General features: G+C 49.6%; 1 protein-coding gene across 3 annotated transcripts in view; it reads right to left on the bottom strand.

Annotated features, from left to right (window-relative positions):
- Positions 1 to 19611, bottom strand: part of IFT122 (intraflagellar transport 122) — a 70855-nt gene that overhangs the window by 3431 nt on the left and 47813 nt on the right. For all 3 annotated transcript variants that reach the window (XM_037051019.1, XM_037051026.1, XM_037051035.1), the window contains 9 exons: positions 19167 to 19328; positions 14884 to 15050; positions 11684 to 11855; positions 9956 to 10058; positions 7736 to 7876; positions 6504 to 6598; positions 3200 to 3300; positions 1504 to 1669; positions 457 to 568 (listed from right to left, as the gene is read on the bottom strand). In XM_037051019.1, coding sequence (XP_036906914.1) covers positions 457 to 568; positions 1504 to 1669; positions 3200 to 3300; positions 6504 to 6598; positions 7736 to 7876; positions 9956 to 10058; positions 11684 to 11855; positions 14884 to 15050; positions 19167 to 19328 — 1219 coding nt within the window. The remainder of the gene's footprint in view (positions 1 to 456; positions 569 to 1503; positions 1670 to 3199; positions 3301 to 6503; positions 6599 to 7735; positions 7877 to 9955; positions 10059 to 11683; positions 11856 to 14883; positions 15051 to 19166; positions 19329 to 19611) is intronic.

Raw genomic sequence — 19611 nt, 5'->3', positions numbered from 1 at the left:
ATGAGAACTGGGGGTTTTGGCCTCTCCTTCTTCAGCCAGTAGCTGGATGAGCTCCTCTCTGAGGGAAGAGGCGGGGCCTCTGCCCAGCTACTGGGAAGGGGCTTCTGATCTCACATCAACATAGAAGGAGCTGGGACCTGAGAGCCTGTCTCAGCCTCCCAGATCGAAGGTCCAACCAGTGGCCTCTATTCCTGGGGCATATACATTGCGCAACACCTCACACCAAGTTCTAAGGAATGGGTGTCTCAGGTTTGGGCAGCATAGTGGGACAGGGTGGGACATAGTGGCACCATAGACAGGGTTCCTGTCCCTGGGAACCCTGAAGGACTCTGTGTGTCAGGCGGGGTGGGTGTCACAATGTTCTCGATTTACAAATCAGGCCACATCTGGCCAAGAAGCAGTGGAGCGAGCCCAGCCACTGTTTACTGGCTCCCCGTCCGCATGAGCCAGACTCACCATAGGAGGAGGCGGAGAAGACGAAGGGTTGGCGGCAGTTGATGCAAACGTTGCCCAGGTTGTTCAGCAGTGGGTTGTTGGTGGAGCAGCGGTAGCACAAGGGCACCAGCTCCTACAGAAATACAAGCACCACAGACTGGGGCCAGGCTGCCCAGAGAAAAGGACACCCGAGTGGGTGTGGAGGGGGTACCACGCTTGGGGCTCTGCGCTGCGTGCAGCAGAGGAAGGGCCTACAGAGACACTGAAGGCCTTGTCACCTGGGGCACGGACACCTCCTTCACAGACAGGGCTCAGTGGCTCTGTTCTCCTGGCAGGACAACACCCAAGGCCGCATTTCTAAGTCATTTACCATGCTCCAGGTACTGTGCTAATAAGCACGTCACCTGCACTGACTCGTTTATCCTCACGGCCTCTATGGGGAAGCTATTATGCACGTCCCCATCTGACAGGGAGGAAACTCAGGCTCAGAAAGATTGAGACACAGTAGGAAATGGTGGGGCTGGGATCTGAAGCCATGTCTGCCTGAGGTCAAATCTCTGCTATGAGCCTGCAGGAGGGGTTGTGAAAGAGACAGTAGCTAGTTGGGTTGGAGAAAGAGTGTAGGGGCACAGGATGGGCTGTGGATACAGGAGGTAGATTTATTGAAGAGTCATTATCTGGTTCCAAAAGAAAGGTGGGCTAGGGCAGGGGCTCCCAGGATGAGATGAAGACTGAGCCCCCTGGGCACGGAGGTATGCAGGGAGGCTGGGCACGGAGCACTGTGGGCTGCACCTCAGCAGAAGCAAACCCCTGGGAGGGCTAGGAAGAAGAAAGGGCTGGGCTGTGGGATTCAGGGGAGCTGAGGACTGTAGCTGGAGCACCAAGTGCTGAGTGGAGACCAGAGGAAGCAAACAGGAAAGTGCAGGACTTGGCAAGCCAGGGCTTAGGCAGAGGCAGGCGCACAGACCCCTGAGAGCATGGCAGCTGTCTTTCAACGGCTGGGCAAGAAAGCGTCAGGAGATTGCAGAGGTTGCAGAGGAGACAGGACCCGAGGGGCCGTGCCCTCACCTCACTATCGTGGAAGGGCTTGGAGCGGATGGTCAGGCTGCCCAGCTCAATGGACTTCTGGAACCTGGCGGGGATCTGTAGGCCCTGCAGCTTGTCATAGGCGTGCCGAGCCAGTTTGTAGGCACCCAGGGCCTTGCTCTGCTTGGCCAGAGTGAAGAGTGTGTTCCTGCCGATGACATGGTTAAGGATAGCAAAGGCTACACCAGGGCCAGAGCCGACACTACCTACCTTCAGAGTGAGCCCAGCGCTAGAACACAGCTCGTGCGAGTGCCAAGAGGGCATGGGCAACAGCCTGAGGGATGCTTTGTTCTTTTGTGGAATGTAAGTATATTTCTCAGATATCAAGGCCCAGGGATATTTTCAGAGATAGAAACAGTGCAGTTTCCATTAATATTTTAAACGTGCTTAGGTTCTCTGGGTCCGCTGATGGCTCATCTTGTACCCTGACCAGGACAAAATGGCTCTCCCCACTTTCCCCAGCCTGCCAGCCAAGCCCTCCTGCTCCAGCCCTGTCAGCTGGAGTCTGGTTCCAGACTGCCTAGGAAGCTGCCCGCTGGTGCTGCTTACAGAGGCCACAGGATGCAGAGCACGTCTGCAAGGGCCATGGTGATTTCTGAGTGGCGCCTCCCTGCCCTCGGAGGCCTTCTTCTGAGTGACTCAGTCTGAGGCTGGCAAGACTGTGTTCAATCTCAGGTCACCTCAAACGTTGACTATGCCCAGGACCAGCCTGCCGTTCCTCCCCATCTGACCTGTGAATGCCCTTCCCCACATCCCCCTGGCAAGCCTCAGCTAAGTGCTAAGACCCCAGTTCCATGCCTCCTCCCCACTCTCCTGCCCCTGAGGTCCCTGTTCCCCAAACCCTCAGTGTGAAACCTTCCACTCCAGCAGTTACAGGAAGGTGAATTTCCTTGTCTATGTTTCCACTGTGACTCCTCAAAGTCTGGGACTGCATCAGGAGCCATTTCCAGGTGCCCAGTGGACAGCACAAGGTGAAGCTCAGGGTAGGGGTTCAAGGAAATTCTGCTGACGTCAATGGAACTTACTGGAAAAGCTGGGTGAAGATCTCACTTCACCTCTGTGCCTTTCCATATGCTGGATACTTCTCTGGAACATCTACTCTACTATCATCCCTGGTTACCTTAGGCAATAGGATGAATGTCACCTCCTCCAGGCAGCCTTCCGTGGCCAGGCCCCAGCCTTAGCTGCATTCCACCCTTGAAAACGGCATGCATCATACTGAACTAGGCCCTAACACTTGTCACCTCCCCCACTAGAGGGTATCTTTGTTGCTTACTGCTTGGCAAGGCACTTGGAACACAACAGGTGCTCAGTCTACCTGGGCTAAACAAATACCTCCCATGAGCCTCCCCAGGGGAGTGTCCAAGATTTCAAACCCAAAGGCCTGGTGCTTCCTATATTTTAGTCACACCCACATTTGTGGGTACCGGGAGGGCTTGGAGAGTTGGCCAAAGACCCAGTGCTGGGTCTAGCACAGAGAGCCCTGAAAACTAATCTTCTCTTGGCACTAGCCCCTTGGCCTCCCTGGCTGAGCCTCTTCTACAGCGAGCAGCAGTGGCCGGGCAAGCTCTTTGTCTTCCCTGAGGGCCGCTGCAGAGAGAGAAACTTCTGCCAGCAAAGTGCTCTGGAAAGAACTTTTCAGGGCCATTAGACAAGAGGGGTGGGACAGAGAGGATACACTTTAGAGATGCCCAAGGGGGTGTCCTTAGTCAGGCTGTGCAGCAGGAACCTGGAGATGTTGAAGAGGGTTTCAGGGAGATGGAAACTGAATGGCTCCTCCTGCAGCGAGAAAAGCAAACAGACTGAATTCCTCAACTGAGCTGCTGCTGGGCCAGGCTGAAAGGCAGACACCAATAATTCTAAGATACTTCAGTAAATAAACGGATCTGTTTAATAAGCACCTACTGTGTGCAGGGCACTTTATAGCCACTGTCTTATAGGGCCTTTAGCGCAATTCTGTACTGATGAGCAAACCAAGTCCCAGGGAGATGATGTGCCCAGGTCACCTGGCTAGAAAGGAACAGAGCTGGAACTCAAACCCAGACCCGATTCTGAATCCCAAGCATGTCTTTCTTCTAAGTGGCACTGCTTCTGGGGTCAGTAATGATTCCAGTTCCCTGAGCTCTAACAGAGAAGGCCTTGGAGCAGTTTATGGCATGACCGCGTTATAAACCTGTCTTTAAAGGGAGGTAGTTAACCCTTTACAGCATGAAATCACGTGCCTCTTCTCTGCTCTCCAGCAGCGGCCTGCCCATTTGATGCCCACCAAATGGGCACATGGGGGGAGGCACCTCACTGCTTGTCCCTGTGTCCCAGCACCTGACTCAGGCCCTAAAAGATGAAGCGCTCAACATGCAAGAGGTCTTCTGTCCCTAGGGGCTGCCAGAAGCTCAGCATAGCAGACCAGAGGGAGTTTTCTACCACAAAGGGTCCATAAAAGGTTAAGAATACCCTGTTTTGAAGGAATCTAGCACAGTGTGCAAACTGAGACTGCATTAGATGGGAATACTTTAATCAGGCCATCTACCCACCTCCCTCAAGTGCTTAAATGGTAATAAACTGACATGTAAAAGTCTTGCTAGGCCATTCTCATCAGGGAGCCACCAGGACTTAGGCGTAACTGGTCTAAATTCACCAGGACTCACTTTACACTTCAGTTCAAAGCCCAGCATTCTCTCCTCAGTTCTCACTTAAATGTCTACAGCCTCTGTTAGCGCCAAGAACCCAAGAAAACCTGAGACTGCATTCTTTTCTGGGCGACAGCCAGGGAGATGCCTGCCTCTGGTTACATTACACTAGGTGTGGAAGCTCAGAAATGTCCCAGAAAGAACAGGAGCTGGGGGAAGTTCCTCAGGGTTAGCACCTCTCCCCTGGGAAAGAAGCCATCATGTCGGAAAAGGTCTGCCGCTTCCCTTTCCAGTCTGCTCTGAATCAGAGCTGTCCTGCTGGGACCTGTTGACAAACCCTAAAATACCACCTACCTCCGGGCCTTTGCACATGCTGTGACCTCTGCCGGGGGTGCTCTTCTTCCTCTTCCTCTTCACTTCCCCATCCTTACTTAGCTCCCTCCTTTTGGCTTGGGGTTAAGGGTTGCCTTCTCCAGGAAGTCGTCTTAGTCCTCTCAGCTTTTCCCTTGAGGGAACTGTACTGCAACTGCTTGTTACTAAACTAGGAACTCCTCAGGGGCAGGGACAATGTCTTGTTCCCCACTGTGTCCCGAGGCCTCAGTGGACAGGGCCTGTCAGTGGGAATTCATTGAATGAAGGAATGGCCCAATGAAGAAGTCTCAGCTAGAATGAACAGCCAAGGTCCCTGGCTGGTATGAAGCTGCCACAAGCTCACAGCTGTACACACGTCCTCCACACAGCCCAGGTGTTACAGAGAGGAGACCACCTGCCACCCCAAGCCCCTGCCTCTAAGTGTAGAGGAAGAAGAAGAGCAAGGATTCAAAGAGTCGGGTTCTGACATGCCTCAGGCAAACTGATAAGAGATCTGGGGCCTTGACTTTTGAGCCTAAATTGAGTTTGGGGTCTTCTGGGGGAGGTGGCTTCTTTTTGGGTGAGCGCCTGATAGAGAGCCCCTGAAAGGATTGCAAGGGCAGATGAGGTCCCTTGAGAACACTGACGCTGGTGTGGGGAAGAGATGAGACTCTGGCTTGCTGGCTGGCTCAGGCAGAGCCTATCATAGGAGTCTTTCTTGCCAGACATCCCCCAGAGACAAAGAATATGCTAAGAATTCAGCACAAATGAGTGGCAAAGAGGTGCCCAGGTGGAAAGCAGGGCCTCAAAGACAAAGAACTGTGAAATGCTTAGCCTGGGAGAGCAGGCTGATGAAAACTCTTCTGAGACCTCTGCACCGGGCAGTATGAACAGCTGACACTCACCTAGGGGTGCTCTGTGCCAGGAACTTTTTCAAGTGTTTTTCTCTTATTAACTCATTTAATCCTCACAACAACCCTATCCAGTAAGTACTGTTATTACCCTCCCCCCTCCCCCCTTTGTAGAGAAGGAAGCAGAGCTCAGAGGAAAGTAAACAACTTGCCCAAGGTCAGAGAGTGGAGCTGGGATATGAGGCCAGTGGTCTGCCTTCTCTGAGTTAGTGGGGAGGGGCAGGGAAAGGCTAGGAGCACAGGCTCTGGAGCCTGTCTGTTCAAGTCCTGGCTCTCCTAGCTGTGGAATCTCTCTGTCCAGTGCCTCAGTTTCCTCATCTGTAAAGTGGGGACGACAGCACTTATCTCACAGTGTGGTTGAAAGGCTTTGAATTAGCTGACACAGTGAAGCCCTCAGCACCTTGCCTGTATGTAGCAAGTGCTTAGCTAAGGTTAGTTACTGATATCATCCCCCAGGCTGACCAGCAGAGGATAAGCTAACACCGTAGGAGCTTCAGCATTTGGTTAGTGACTGATGATACACAAAATGAGGAAGCTGATGACAACCTGTCACCTGTTCCCCACTGTCAAGAGATAGATTTAAAATGGCTTAATCAAAAGAATTAGAAAGTAACTAAAAAGGACTATTTGGGTTTCTGGAGATCAAGCCAACCCTCATGTTTTATAGAGAAGGAAACTGAGAACCAGGGAGAGGAAGTAAATTGTTCAAGGTCATATAGCAAGTCAACTGCAGGGCTAAGGAAGGACTGCAGGCCTTTGATTAAAGCTGGGCCTTCACGCAACTAAGAGAGGGACCCATGGAATGTCCACCCTGATCATTTAAGATAGCCCTCTGTCTGGCTAACCTCGAGTCTGTCTGAGTCACCCAAACCCGAAGCAAACAACTAGAAAGATCCAATGTAGCTCTGGCTTGCTAATTCGGAAGCCCACAGCTTGCTACACATCAAAAAGTAGCCAACCAAGGAAAATCAAAGTTCCAAACTTTGTCTCTCAGGGGAAGAGCAGGATTTCTCAGCACATCACCCTGCCCAGTCAGTTTATTTAAGACATGTCCAGTGCCCCTAGCTTGACACCCATCTCCTGGCCACCTTACCGTGTACCGATGAATGGCGTGGTAGCCGTGGTACAACTCAGCCAAGTGTTGGAAGTGGTGGAACTTGCTGAGCATGGTGTCCTTCTGGGCAGGATCTGCAGTGTGCAGTGAGAGGGGAGCAAGGCCGGAGAAAGCAGACATGTCAAACCATGTCCAGACGGAAGGGCCAAGCCACCGCCTGGCACGGCGGCAGTCCTGCCAGGGTCAGTTCCGCCCCAACAGCAGATCTATGCCAGGAAGAGCGGCAAAGAGGTGAGGTGAATGGAAGAGGTGCTCTGTTTAGGGGCTAGGGCCAGCCCAAGGCAGGGGAAATCTCAGCCTGGCAGAGCACATGTCCAGGAAGTCTGAGGATATTTTTTGTAGGTTCTCCCAGGTCTCACACTACATTCTCCCAGAGGTCATTCCACTAGGACAGCATGAGCTGGGGCAAGAAGAGGGTGATCGCTGAAATCAAAGACATACCAGAAGGGCCTGGTGGGGAGGGTGAGCATGTGTCAACTTTATTCATGCTCATCTCAAGCCTCTTCCCATGGGTTATTCCTTATCGATATCACAGTTCACTGGCCAGAACAGGAAAATGCTACTCTACATCTAGACTTTACAGTTATTAAACTACACCTGTGGCTTCTGTGAAGCAGGGCAAGATTACTCCCATTCCACAGACAGGGACTACAATTGATGAAGGAATTGTGACTTGTTACAAGTCACCCAGCAGCTTCCAACTCCAGCGCTTTTCCCACTCTTGCATGCTGGCCTCGGGCTAGTAAAGAGCATCTCCCTGCCTTATTACTTTCAGAGCCCCCCCCCAGTGCATCATGGGAAGTCTTGTGAAAGAGCCCAACACTGAAACTCTATTTCTGCCTGGGATGAGTGAGAATCTAGAGTGTGTTATTGTAGAGTGATCTTTTTCATCTTTTCATTTAATTAAACAATTTTTAACCAGATTTCACCCAGGTCCAGTTATGGGCTTCCAGGTAGCAGGGGAGAGACATGTTCTGAATTAGCAACACGGGGTAGGACCTCCTGTCTATAACCCCAGGACGGTCTTCATACCATCTTTAAGCTTATGGGCAAACTGGAAAAAGATGACACACCAGATTATGCCACTGGGGGACAATACAGCAAATAAACAAGCCCAAGGCTTTAATTAAAACGTCCCAGCTCTTTCGATGTTTATCTTGGTGCCAGAGCGGGGCTGGGGAAAACAAGCAGCCTGGCTGGTGTTTACTTACCTTGAGCTATATCGAGGCACTGCATGGACAGCATCCAGTAATAATAGGCAGCGTCATTAAATCTGCTTTCTACCACTGCGTTGTGTGTGAGCTGCTCCAGCACCCTGACTGCTTCCCCCTGCCGCCCGGCCTTGTGGAACGCTGTGGGGGCACAAAAGCACACACCATTCAGGGGGCTAGAGGAGTTCTATGAGGCTTGCAAGGGGCTGCTGAGAAGTAGGACATTCATCAGAGCATTTACAGCACTTCGTTGCTGAGATGCGCCTCTCAGGCCGAAGGCTATAAATAACTGAGGCTATATCTTGAAAAAAACTACAGTGAGATTTGCTCCTTTTTGGTTGGGAAAAGGCAACCAACTTTGGAAGGCATGGAAGCAAGAAAAACTTAAGGGGCCAAGTTGCATGGCAAAGTCTGAGGATGAAACTGTTGTTCTTCATCAGTGAGGTTTTGCACCCACCCCAACTCCAGGGTGAAACCTTGTGACTCCTGAGGTGACACTAATAGGACCTGACACTTGAATAGTCTTGGTGGTTTAAAAAGCACTTTTCTTCCTGATTACCTCAATGGGTCATCACAGCAGACTTACAAAGACTTCTTTTTTTAAAATCAAATTTACTGGGTGACATTAGTTAATAAAACTATATAGGGTTCAGCAGTACACTTCTACAATACATCATCTGTGCACGTGTTGTGTATCCACCATGCCAAGTATGAAGACTTTCTTTAATGGGCTCTGCAAGGTGGAGATTAAGCGGCATGCCCTAGGGCATACAACTGAGCCCAAGCCAAGTCCTCAGTTAGTCTTCAACTGGATGCTTTTTGATGACAACCTTGAAAAATTTTTGGCTTTGTTCTAGTAATCGAACATTTGTGAAAACAAGCAAAAAATCTCTCAATTATTCCTATACCCATTTAAGAGAAATTTCCCCTACCCACTGTGCCAGGCCCTTGGGATGTTGGGGGCTGCCAGGGAGGCACTTGCAGCCGTGGCGCTGGCCCATATGTGGACACTCAAATGATCCAAAACCTCAGCTTTAGAGAAGGAAAAGCTCTGGCCTTTGTTCCATTCTCATCTCCGATCTCTCATCTGAGTACCAAGTTACTATGGCGATAGATTCTTGGAAGGACAGACACAGACAGATGGATAGGTTGATATGTTTTGCCCAAACACGCAGATACTTTAACAACTGGGTTCTCTGGAAATGCTGAAGCAGGAGAGAACATGCTGTCTTTCAAAGGGGGCTTTAGGCTGAGGAACTCCAACAGGGAGACATTTGTTCCAAAACGTGTCCGGAGGTGGCAACCATATAGACGTGTAAATGAGATGCCACGGAATATGACACACCCGACTTCAGTTAGAAGACTTCCTAAAGAGGCAGCAAAACCTAGCAGAAGAATCAGGTTCTGACTCCCCAGCCAGGCAGATCCTGGTCCAGTCTGGGCTTTGTCACTCTCTGACTTTGTGACTTTGCAGGGGACAGCTAGCCTCTGCACCTCGTAGGGCTGCTGCCCAGACACTTAACTACAAGGTTACATAGTTGAGTGCCCAGACAGTGTCTGACATGGAAGATAGTCATATTTTAAAATTATTATTACCAATTAGAATTCCATACTCCCTTTCCCTTCTATTTCAGATACTGTCATACCTAGTCTGTGGCCACTTTACCAGTGGAAATGCAGAGGAGCAGAGAGTGTACCCTGTTCATCTGAGCCAGAAAGAGAACCCCGGTTTCTCTTCACAGTAGAGGGAAGTGGCAAGTGAAGTCACGCTGGACAATGCGGGAGCCCTCTCCTTTTCTCTTTGCCCCAGCTTGACACCAATTCCCTCTCTGCCACTTCCTTGTTGTGAGACTTCAGGCCAATCCATTTACAATTTCCAGCCTCAGTTTTCTCACCTACAAAATGGTTCCTACATCACAGGGCTGTGGGCTGCTGTGAGGATTAAATGAGAAGATACATTTGAGTGGTGCTTTGCTCATACAGGAGACAGGACCTGTCTAAGGTCCTGAGGCAGCTGAGTGTATGCACCCAGGTGTGTCTGACCCTGAAGCCCATGCTCTTTCCACCGCTCCCCAGTCTTCCCCACTAAACACATCACGTGCCTAGATAAAGTCGTCCATCTTGGGGCCTACCATGGGAGGGGCTCAGCAGCCTTCCCAAAATGTGTGGAGGGAGTACCTTCTCTTACCCCTTCTCCAAGTGCCAATCAGTGTGGCCTACCTTTCTGGGCTTCCTCAAAACGATCATTCTCAGCCAGCCACTGAGCATAGGGCATGTAGATGTCATCTTTAAACTCAGGATGCTTCTCACCCAGTGCAAAGGCCTGGAGGAAGTAATGGGTGCATTTGTAATAAAACAGCCCCTGCAGCTCCATGAAAACACGGCACTTGGCTGAATCCATCAGGGATGTCATATTTTGCCAGCCTGACAATTCAGAAGGGGAGAGTGTCTCTCTCTCACAACCCCCAGATACACAAAAACAAACCAGCTCTTTGAAAACAAAAGGCAATTAACAGCAATATGCAAGCGACTGGATTCAATAATAACAGTCTGTTTCTGGACTGCAGAAGCAGTACAAAATCGGAAACATTTTATTTTGAGGGTTTGCGTGGGCTTCCAGAGCGTTGCAAACAGATTTCTTTTAATTGCAGGCAACACCTAAGGAAACAGAATTGACATTATCATCATACTGTGTATTAGCTGTCAAAGACGATGATGGATTAATGCTGTATGGGACCCAATGACTGCTTTATCTAAGTCCCAGAACCACTGTCAGGCCAAGAGAATCGGAAATGAGTCACAAGGGACAGTATGTGGCAACAGGGAGAAAGTTTGCCTGATACATAGCCATGACTGAGTAGTTCCAAGATGTACTAACTTATGCTGCTTGAGAAATCTGATAAATTTATTTTGAGAGCCCATTATTACCTCTGTCCCTGGCTCTACCTTTTCTCATCAGTGACCCTGTCACCTCACCAAATGGAGCCACTCAGAGGGCAGCAGGAGTCAGACAGCTCATACCCAGAAAAGGCCTACATTCTGGCTCTTTAAACTAGACCATGGTGGGTAGGTGGGGTCGGGGAAGGACCTAGGGCACAACTTCTAATCTTCTCGGGGATGAACTTCAGTCCAGGGCACAGGTAGCCAGTGAGCTAGAGGGATGACTTCAAGCCGCAGAGGGGGCAGCAGATCACTGCTTCTGCATCCTCACCCCAGTCATCTTTGCTGCTGGCCTGGCTAATTCTTCTCACCTGCCCTTCATGCACGAAGAGCCTAGGTCTCCAAGTGGCCTTTGAAACAGCTCTGGCAGCCTGCACCTGGAAAGTACAGGTGACCTCCTCTGTCACCCAGCAGGTTTTATTATTTTATTTTGTGTTTTAAATTTCACCCCAGGATATGTTTATTGATTTTAGAGAGAGTAGAAGAGAGAAAGAGAGAGAGACATCAATATAATCTGTAGCCGCCTGTACGTGCCCCAACCTGGGATCGAACCCGCAACTTTTTGGTGTATGGAACAATGCTCCAATCAGCTGAGCCACCCGGTCAGGGCCACCCAGCAGGTTTTAAATGTCACACAAGTGTGTGTCCATGTCAGACATGTGTCAGCCTGTGCTGCTGGTCAGAGGCAGCTCAGACCAACAGCAGGTAATAGAGGCTACTGCACTAACTCTCACATACCTGGTCTCTACCACAAGGCTGACACAGGGCCAACAGTCCAAAACGATGCTCTGAACAAATGAATGAACAAACAAACAAATGAAAAACAGGCATCAAAAGGCCCTCCAAAACACTCTGGCTTGGAAAATTCCAAATTAAGTCTCCTGACTGCCAGGTTAATGTTTGTTCTTACAATGAGGGGAGCTGTTCTCCATCTAAACCCCTGAAAACCTTCTGTGGCTCAGGACTCAGACAGGACCCCCTAACCCATGAAATGTGTTCTGCCTTCACCTCATCCCAGCGCTGGGTCTCCACATGCAGCTGAACCAAGGACTTCAGGTCACCAATCTTCAGGTAGGTCTCAGCAGCATAGCCAGGGTTATCCAGCTTCTTGAAGTAGTGAGCACACATCAGCAGGGGCTCCCGCTCAGCCCTGTCCAGCTTACGGGCAATGTCGATTAACCTGGAGAGGCAAGCGCACAAGGAGGAGATAGACTCCTGTGAAAGCTGCCTGATGGAAGGAAGTGGTGTGAACTTTTGGATCTTCTCAAGGGCAGGCTCTGTATCAATTATTGTTGATGTCCCCAGTGCTCAATATAGTGCCATGGCCCCTGGTGCTTGAGGGGAATTATTAAATGAGCGAAGACACACTCCAGAAACAGTGCCCAGTGATCAGGAGAGTTTGTCTGTGAAAGGACACTGCCCCCACCCCACCCACAGCTCCTTTCACGTGACTTTCACAGGAGTTACTAATCTATCCAGCTGGATCTGGGGAGAGAAACCAGCATCTACTAATCACCTACTGTACCAAGAACAATGCCACGAGCTTTCACATTGTGATCTCATTGAATCTCCACCACAGTAAGAGGTAGTACCATTATTCCCATTTTACAGATGAGAAGACTTAAGGCTAAGGTAGAAAGCAAAGCAACCTGCCCAAGACTCTGCAGCCAGGAAGTGGCAGAGGGCTCTTCTCACCAGTTTTGGGAATTCTCAGGGGAAAGCAGAAGCAGAGGTGTGAACGTTCTTCAGTGACAGATCTCTAGAGGAAGAGGCTTGTGTTGGGCCTGCTCTGAGCTCTGGAAAGAAAGCCTGCAGGAAATCTAGACTGTGCCTCTCTTCCTGGCCAAGGTGCTAACCACAAGTGAGGGGCCACAGGGACCACTGGCTCACCACTTCTTTCCAGTGAGGACTGGCTCTCCCACTGCTTGTGGGGATGTGGGGGCCAATGAATCAGGCCAGAATCTGGGGTAAACCCAGCTTTCCCAGGGGAAAGGGGTCCTACCCAGCTTGCTCTTTGTGAGAAGGGAAGGGGAAACAGCTGTAACAGATCCCTGTCTCCCAGACAGGCAAGCTCAGGGAGGCCTGTCAATCTGTACTTAGAATAATAATGGAATCTAAAAATAATACTTCTCAGAAGAGAAACAACACATTTTTAGGGAAAGGTGGCACAGGCAAATGCTTAAAGCTCCCCAACTGGATGTCCCCAGAGGAAAGGCACCTTTTACAACCAGATCTGCAAAAGGGCAGACCCTGCTGAACGTCTCCTTCCTGGACTAATTTAAGTCTCTTCAAGGTAACCCTGATACACATCCATCACGAAAGAAAGTGACGTGAAAAACTAGAGGTAGGAGAGAGGATTTAAGTCTGCCTGGTTCTCTCCTGTGCCATCCTCTTTGTGGAAAGAATAATTTGGGGGAGGGGAATCTGTGCCTCTTTTTTCAAGAAACTTTATTCTTAGACATATGACAACCATATAGTGGGGTTCACAGGAATGGCTTAGTCATTAACCGGCCCCTCTCCCTCCCCAGGTCCTATCGGGGCCACCGCTGCCTGTGGACCACAGTGTGGCTTCCAGAACAACCAACAGCCTTTAGGGTGCAGTCTGAGCTGCCCTCAGAAACTGCTGCCTCTCCTGCTCTCCTTTAACAGCTGCAGCAGAGTGCACACATAAACATGCATGCCTTTCCACACATGTATGCACACACATGCACATGTATGAGCATGAAGCACACTTTCTATGACCTTCCCCTATAGGTCTGACGCTTCAAGAGCCCGAAGACTGAATCCACCTCTTCTTCGGCAGCCCCATCTAAGCCTGCTCCCCTTCCATTCTCTACCTTGGCGAGTGGCATTACTGACCACAAGTCCCAGATCTCAGAATCAGCCTGCCATACCCTTGCCTGGCCCGACACTTGATGCCCTGATTTAGTTGGGTCCTATCAGTTCTGCCTACTCCATACCTCTCATTCATTCCCTCAGCCACCATATTTCTCCCTGGTCTATTACAGTGACCACTTATCTGGTCTTGCTTTCTCTAGTTTTCCCCCCATTCTACAGTCACTGCCTGAGTGGGCTGACAGCACACCGTCCAGGGGACAGTGTCCTCTGTACATTGTCCTCTGACCAGAGGTCCTCACTACTGACAAATCTAAATGCCTCAATCTGGCCCTGTCTGGTGTGGCTCAGTAGATTGAGTGCTGGCCTGTGAACTGAAGGGTGGTTAGTTTGATTCCCAGTCAGGACGCATGCCTGGGTTGCAGGCTGGATCCCCAGTTGGGGGCGTGTGAGAAGCAACTGATCAATGTATCTCTTACTATCTCTCACATATCAATGATTCTCTCCCTCTCCTTCTCCCACTTCCTTCTCCCTCCCTTCCCATCTCTCTAAAAATCAACAAATAAAATATATTTTTTAAAAAAACTGAACTTAAAAAAAAAAGCCTCACTCTGGCACCTGAGGCCCTCCCAGTGTGGCCAGCCCAGGTCCTCCTGCCCGCAGCCAGATGTCCTTTACTCTCCCCGTCCTCCACCTCTTATTCCAACCACAACCAACTCATTTGGTTCGTGCTGTTCTTCTGGCCTGCACGTCCTGCCCTTTCCTACCATCTCTGTCTCTTGAAATTCACCAAGGCCCTTCATGCAGACTAACTCCCAGGAGAAGACAATCCATGATTCCTCCTATGAGCAGTCATGTTTCCTTCCATGATGTACTAGCAAGTTTTCTTGTTCTTTTTCAGTTCCTACCATTCATTATAGGTGTTATGGCACTGAAGTCGGTCAGAGCAGTTTGAAGCTCAGCTCCGTAATTTCCCAGCTATTTGGGTTTGTGTGATCCCTTGGTCCTTAAGCTTTGGTTTCCTCATTTGGAAGGCAAGCACAGAAACAACTGCAATTGGGGTGCTGGAGGAGAACCAAGCGTCACAAGGCATCACAGTGCCTGGTTTGTAGGGAAGGCTCAGGGAATGGCAGCCCCAATGCCTGGGTGTCTCCTTTTCCTCACTCCCTCCCACCCTTTCCCCCAGGGATTCACAAAGCCCCTCAAAGGTAGCAAATGCCTCATTCAAACTCTGTGTCTCTAAAACCTAGTCAGTATCACATTTGGATTGAATTGTTAGAGAAACAATATTTTTCCCTTGTCAATCAAAACCAAGAGCTGACAAGACATGACATGCTACCAAATGCTCCTTGGGGAACAGACTGGAAACCTACATGTCAACCCAGCCATGGTCGCCGCTGATCTCTATGGCCTTAACATACTCTCCGGCTGAGATGTACATCTCCACAGCAGATTTGGGCTCGTTGGTATTTCTAGCCCAGTCAGCCTGTTTGGTGATTAGCATCTTTGTTTCTTTGGGGTCTCCAGATCCAAGGAAATCCTGAGGAAGCACAACAAACAAAAACACTCTGAATTAGAACTTCCTGCTGCCAGCATTACATCAGGATGCTGAAAGCTAAAGCAAGGAAGGGCCTGTTTGGCTGAAGCAGGCGATCAGGATGCAAGTGTGAGCCCATCCCTACAGAGCTGACGGGGCGGGGCGGGGGGGGGGGGCGCGGGGGCAGTCCCAGGTGTCAGGGAGGAGTGCTCACAGGCTGCCCCACAGGTGTTCCTGGGGCATACTGGGACAGTATCAAGGACTATGGCCCTCAACATTTCCTGCCCTTCCCACTAACGGACATTTTTTCTTTAGCTAAACAACACTTTCCGGCCTCTTTACAGTACTTTATACAAACTCTGTGCTACAGAGGGTTTAGGATCAGGTTTCTCTGTCTCTGTCTCTCTCGGAGGAGTTTGATATATGTGTGACTATTTCTATACAGTGACTCTGCAACCTGGTTGCATAATTTTGAATATTCAGACTTACAATCTTTATTTAGGCAATAGGGATGATACCACACACCTCGGAGTGAGGCTGAGTACATTGTCCCCTACACTTAGACAGACAGTCTAGAAGAGCCCCTTTGTGACCTCCTCCCCATCACCACCATACTGGAAGTACTACTCACATCTGTTTTCTGATTCTATTCAGGTTCTGTTGCCTGAGCTTAGGGCATCATCCCAGTGGCTTTGCCCCCAGGTATTTACCTGGGGCAGATGCATAGCACAAATGTTTTTGGTTAACAGCTTCTCGACTAGATAGTATCACAGTGTCTAGAGATCAGGTCTGCAGGAGTGGGGACAGCAGGAAGCCACCATGGGGAACCTGAGGCAGAGGGAAAGGTCCTGGAGAGAACCCATGAAGGAAGAGAGGCCTGTGGATCTTCAGAGGCCCAGCTTCAGGCCTGTGTTCCTTCCACCACAATGGGGCCTCTAAAGGGCCATGCCCAGCTTCCCTGGGTTGGCCCTAGAATGCATGAGAAACAGCCTCAGAAAATCACCTCTTCTCAGGATACAGTCACCCAAAATATATTCGTGGGAGTTTGCCATAATTGAGGCAGCTTTGGTGCTGACATTTTAAAAGGTGGGGGTTTTCAAAAAGGGAAATTGAGAGCTCTGAGAGCCCAGATCTGCATAACTAGTAAGAAGCAATTTATCTCAGGAATAATGTACCATGCAGAGAATGCGTTGTGTCAACCTCACAAAGTATAAAAAAAGCACTCCTTTCCTCATGATTAGCACTCATTTGTCAAGAAAGTACAGTCAATGTATTCTAAAAACCTACTCGAACAATTAGCGTTCTTCTTTTCCCATTTGCTTTCAGGGTAATTGTGTAGCCCCTAAAATAATATATTAGATTGGCCTAAGACAACCAACTGTTTTAAGGGGAGGAAAGAACCCCATTTACCCTGATGCCGGGGGTCCAGTAAAAGACAGGCCGACCTCACTGGCCTTCAGTCCCTTGAGAGTTCGCAGAGGGGAAGGGGCTTAGACAGCAGCCACTAAGTGTCTGAAGATGCTTTGTTCGGGCCATTACAGACACAGTCTCCACTCTTGGCAGTTACTGCAACATGCATTCTTTGTGCCAATGCAAAGCCAGGAACTCTGCTAACCTGGCTGGTTAAATGAGGTTAGCAGCTGGGGAAAACAGGTACCCTAAGTGAACAGAAATGACCTTCAAAGTGAGTACTCAGTGGACTCAGGGTGACTGTAGTGAGAAGGGTCAGAGGCCAAAAGCCAACCATAAATTTGGGTCATCAATACAGAGATCAGCCAGGGACACAGTTCACATGCTTGAAGGAACCTCCTCTAGCCCAACAGCCTAGTCCCAGGAGCTCTGACCTAATTGAAGCTGAGTCTAAATGGTTCCTTCAAGGCTCAACAAACTGGGTTTTCAAAGATTCCTTGGTTCCATAAAGCTAATTTACACATTATCTGGGGCCATGGCAAAGACTATGCCCTGGAGTGGACAGTAAGGGGCTGCGCTGAGTGATGAATGAGACTAAACAGTGTTCTCATGCTTGGTGATTTTGATAAGGACACACTACATGAGAGTTAAGAGCATTATAATTCCCTTTATCACCATATAAACATGTCACTTATCTGGAAAGCATATAATTTATTTGTACGTGGGAATGTAATTTAAAAATTTTCTGAAAACCAGATTGAATCTTGGGAAGCAATTTTCAAATAAACAAAAACATGCCTTGTTAATAAGTACTGTATCCCTCCCCACCCTGACATAATGTGTATGTACACACTTTCTCAAATCAGACTATTGGGGGGGGAGGGGATTGAAACAGGACCAATCTACTTGGAATTGTGATCAAAAACTATAAGCAAAACAACTCCCAGAGTATTTACCTTCATAGAGAGGCAGACCAGATGGACTGTGTAAATAGGCTGCATTTCTGGGTGGGAGACTGTGGGCGCACGAAGCCCACCCAATGTGTAAGGAGGGGCCTCAGTGTAGAAGCGGGAGTTGGACTGACCAGGGAGAGGTCTGCAGAACAGCCACTCTGTGGTCAGGCTTGGCTCCTCTCATTTTCCTAACTTTCTATAGCCTGGCCTTTGTAAAGGGTTTTCTTACACATTTTGTGCATTTCTCAGAACTAAGCTAGCTGCAACTGTGTCACACCCCTAAGAGGAAAATGGAGGCTTAGCAAAGCGAAGAGCCTTTCCCTAGGTCACCAACAGGAGAGACCGGAACTCTCACGGGCTCTCCAGATGCCAGGTGAGCAGGCATTGTCTGCTGCACCCCAGCTGTCTGCTGAAAGGTTTCAGCAGGTTCGAAGAACATACACAGCCAGCCCTCCTAATGCCTATATTCCAGCCCTAGGATTTGATCCTTTAAGATTTTGGCCTCAGTTTAAACATTATCCCCAGAAAGAGATACACTGATTTAGGTGTTCTCAGTATGAATTCAGTGTTAAATCCTGCGTATGTGTGTGGTGGGAGTATGGGGGGCATGCTCTTCAACAAGGTTTAAGAGGGCAAAGTAGGGGAACCTGAAGCACTTGGATATGAGGGATGATGTGAAGGGACCACCGAGTTGAAGAGACAGACTGGGGACCAGGTGCTTGTCCAGGGACTGATGACCAGGAACTCCTGGGCCACATCACAGCAACCCAGACATAACCTTTGGCACCAGGAACTCACAGATGGTGGATGACAACAGAGTACAGCCACCTTCGGGAACAGAAGAGCAGAAAAAAATGGGAAGGATTTTCCATCTTGAACTTGTGAGCTAGATAATTGCCATTAATAGCCACTAATTGGCTGTGGCTGATGACTCACTTATTAACATTCTGAAGCTCCTGACACTACTGAGAAAGGCACGCTAACAAAGGCGCCTCCGTGGAAGGAAGAGCCTGGTTGTTCGACACGCCCAAGGCTCTTTTTACTTCACGTTAGGCTAAACTGCAAGTGTCCTGGTGGTCTGAGCTCCTCTATGGGACTCATGCCACACACACCATCAGGAGCCTGCTCCAGGAAGATCTCCGTCACGTACCCACAGCTGCTGGGCCCCTCCAAATGCAAGCAGAAATCCCCACCACCGATGCCGCACCAGCCGGGGCAGTGGGAAGCAAGTCGTGCCAGCTCCAGAGGGCAGGACCTCGGTCATACTCTCGCCAAGGCCCAGTGTGAATGCCGGCATCAGACAGCAGGTGCTTAGGAAACCTTGGCTAGAGTGAACCACACTGTCCTGCATGAGAATGGAAGAACCATTCATACCTGAGGACATTGGTTCTTGGTGGCTTCTAATAAAGTTTTGAGGGAATTTGTGGGAGACAACCCTGACGCCCTCAACCCTGAACACTACTCAACGAAGGGACACTACTGATTCAGACTCACAGTCTATCCAGCTCTGTCATTGACAAAGGTCTGAACTTTCATATTCTGTCCCTTTGATGTTACCCTGGAGGGTCAGTTTTAGGTCACCTTCAACCAGCGGTTATTGATGATTCCTTTGCTTACCAGTTTGCCTGCACTCTTTCTAAGGTCATTGCTATTTTCTGTCTGCACCAGCTCTTGGGGCCAAACACCTCAAACACCACACTGTCAGAACACTGGTGGGTTCCATGTGGCAGCTTGGGCCAGGATGTGGGGGGGTTACCTTGGCATACTCAAACATGCGGAGGTCAGTGTACATGTCAAGCGCCAGGTTCTCATGCCCGCTCCTCTTGTACAGTTTGGCGGCCTCGTGGAACTTCCCCTGGTAGGAAAATACATCTGCCAGAAACAAGTCATTGTTGGTCTCTCCCCGCTTCTTCCTCTCCTGGAAAAATTAGAAGCACAGGAAATGGCCTCTGCAGCCATAGCAGGAAGCAGCCTGCACAAAGGTTAGTTGTTGCTATTTCAAGTTAAGCCCCTGGACCTTCCTACTGGAACTTACACTTGGCTCCTTGGCTGTTCTGTCTCTCACCTAGGTTTCTGTTGGGAAAGCTTGACAACAAAAGCAGACTTCCCTCCTGGCTCCATGAGTGAAGATCAAAGAGATGCAAACTTTTATTTGTTTAATGGAAGCTCCTCAAGGCTGCTTTCTTATACATTCTTCCAAG

Source organism: Sturnira hondurensis, unplaced genomic scaffold, assembly GCF_014824575.4.
Source record: "Sturnira hondurensis isolate 20B ecotype Veracruz unplaced genomic scaffold, ASM1482457v3 Scaffold0000867, whole genome shotgun sequence".
In the NCBI taxonomy this organism is placed as follows: Eukaryota; Metazoa; Chordata; class Mammalia; order Chiroptera; family Phyllostomidae; genus Sturnira; species Sturnira hondurensis.
Note: the sequence above shows the minus strand (reverse complement) of the source record. Positions and strands in the feature narration are given on the sequence as shown.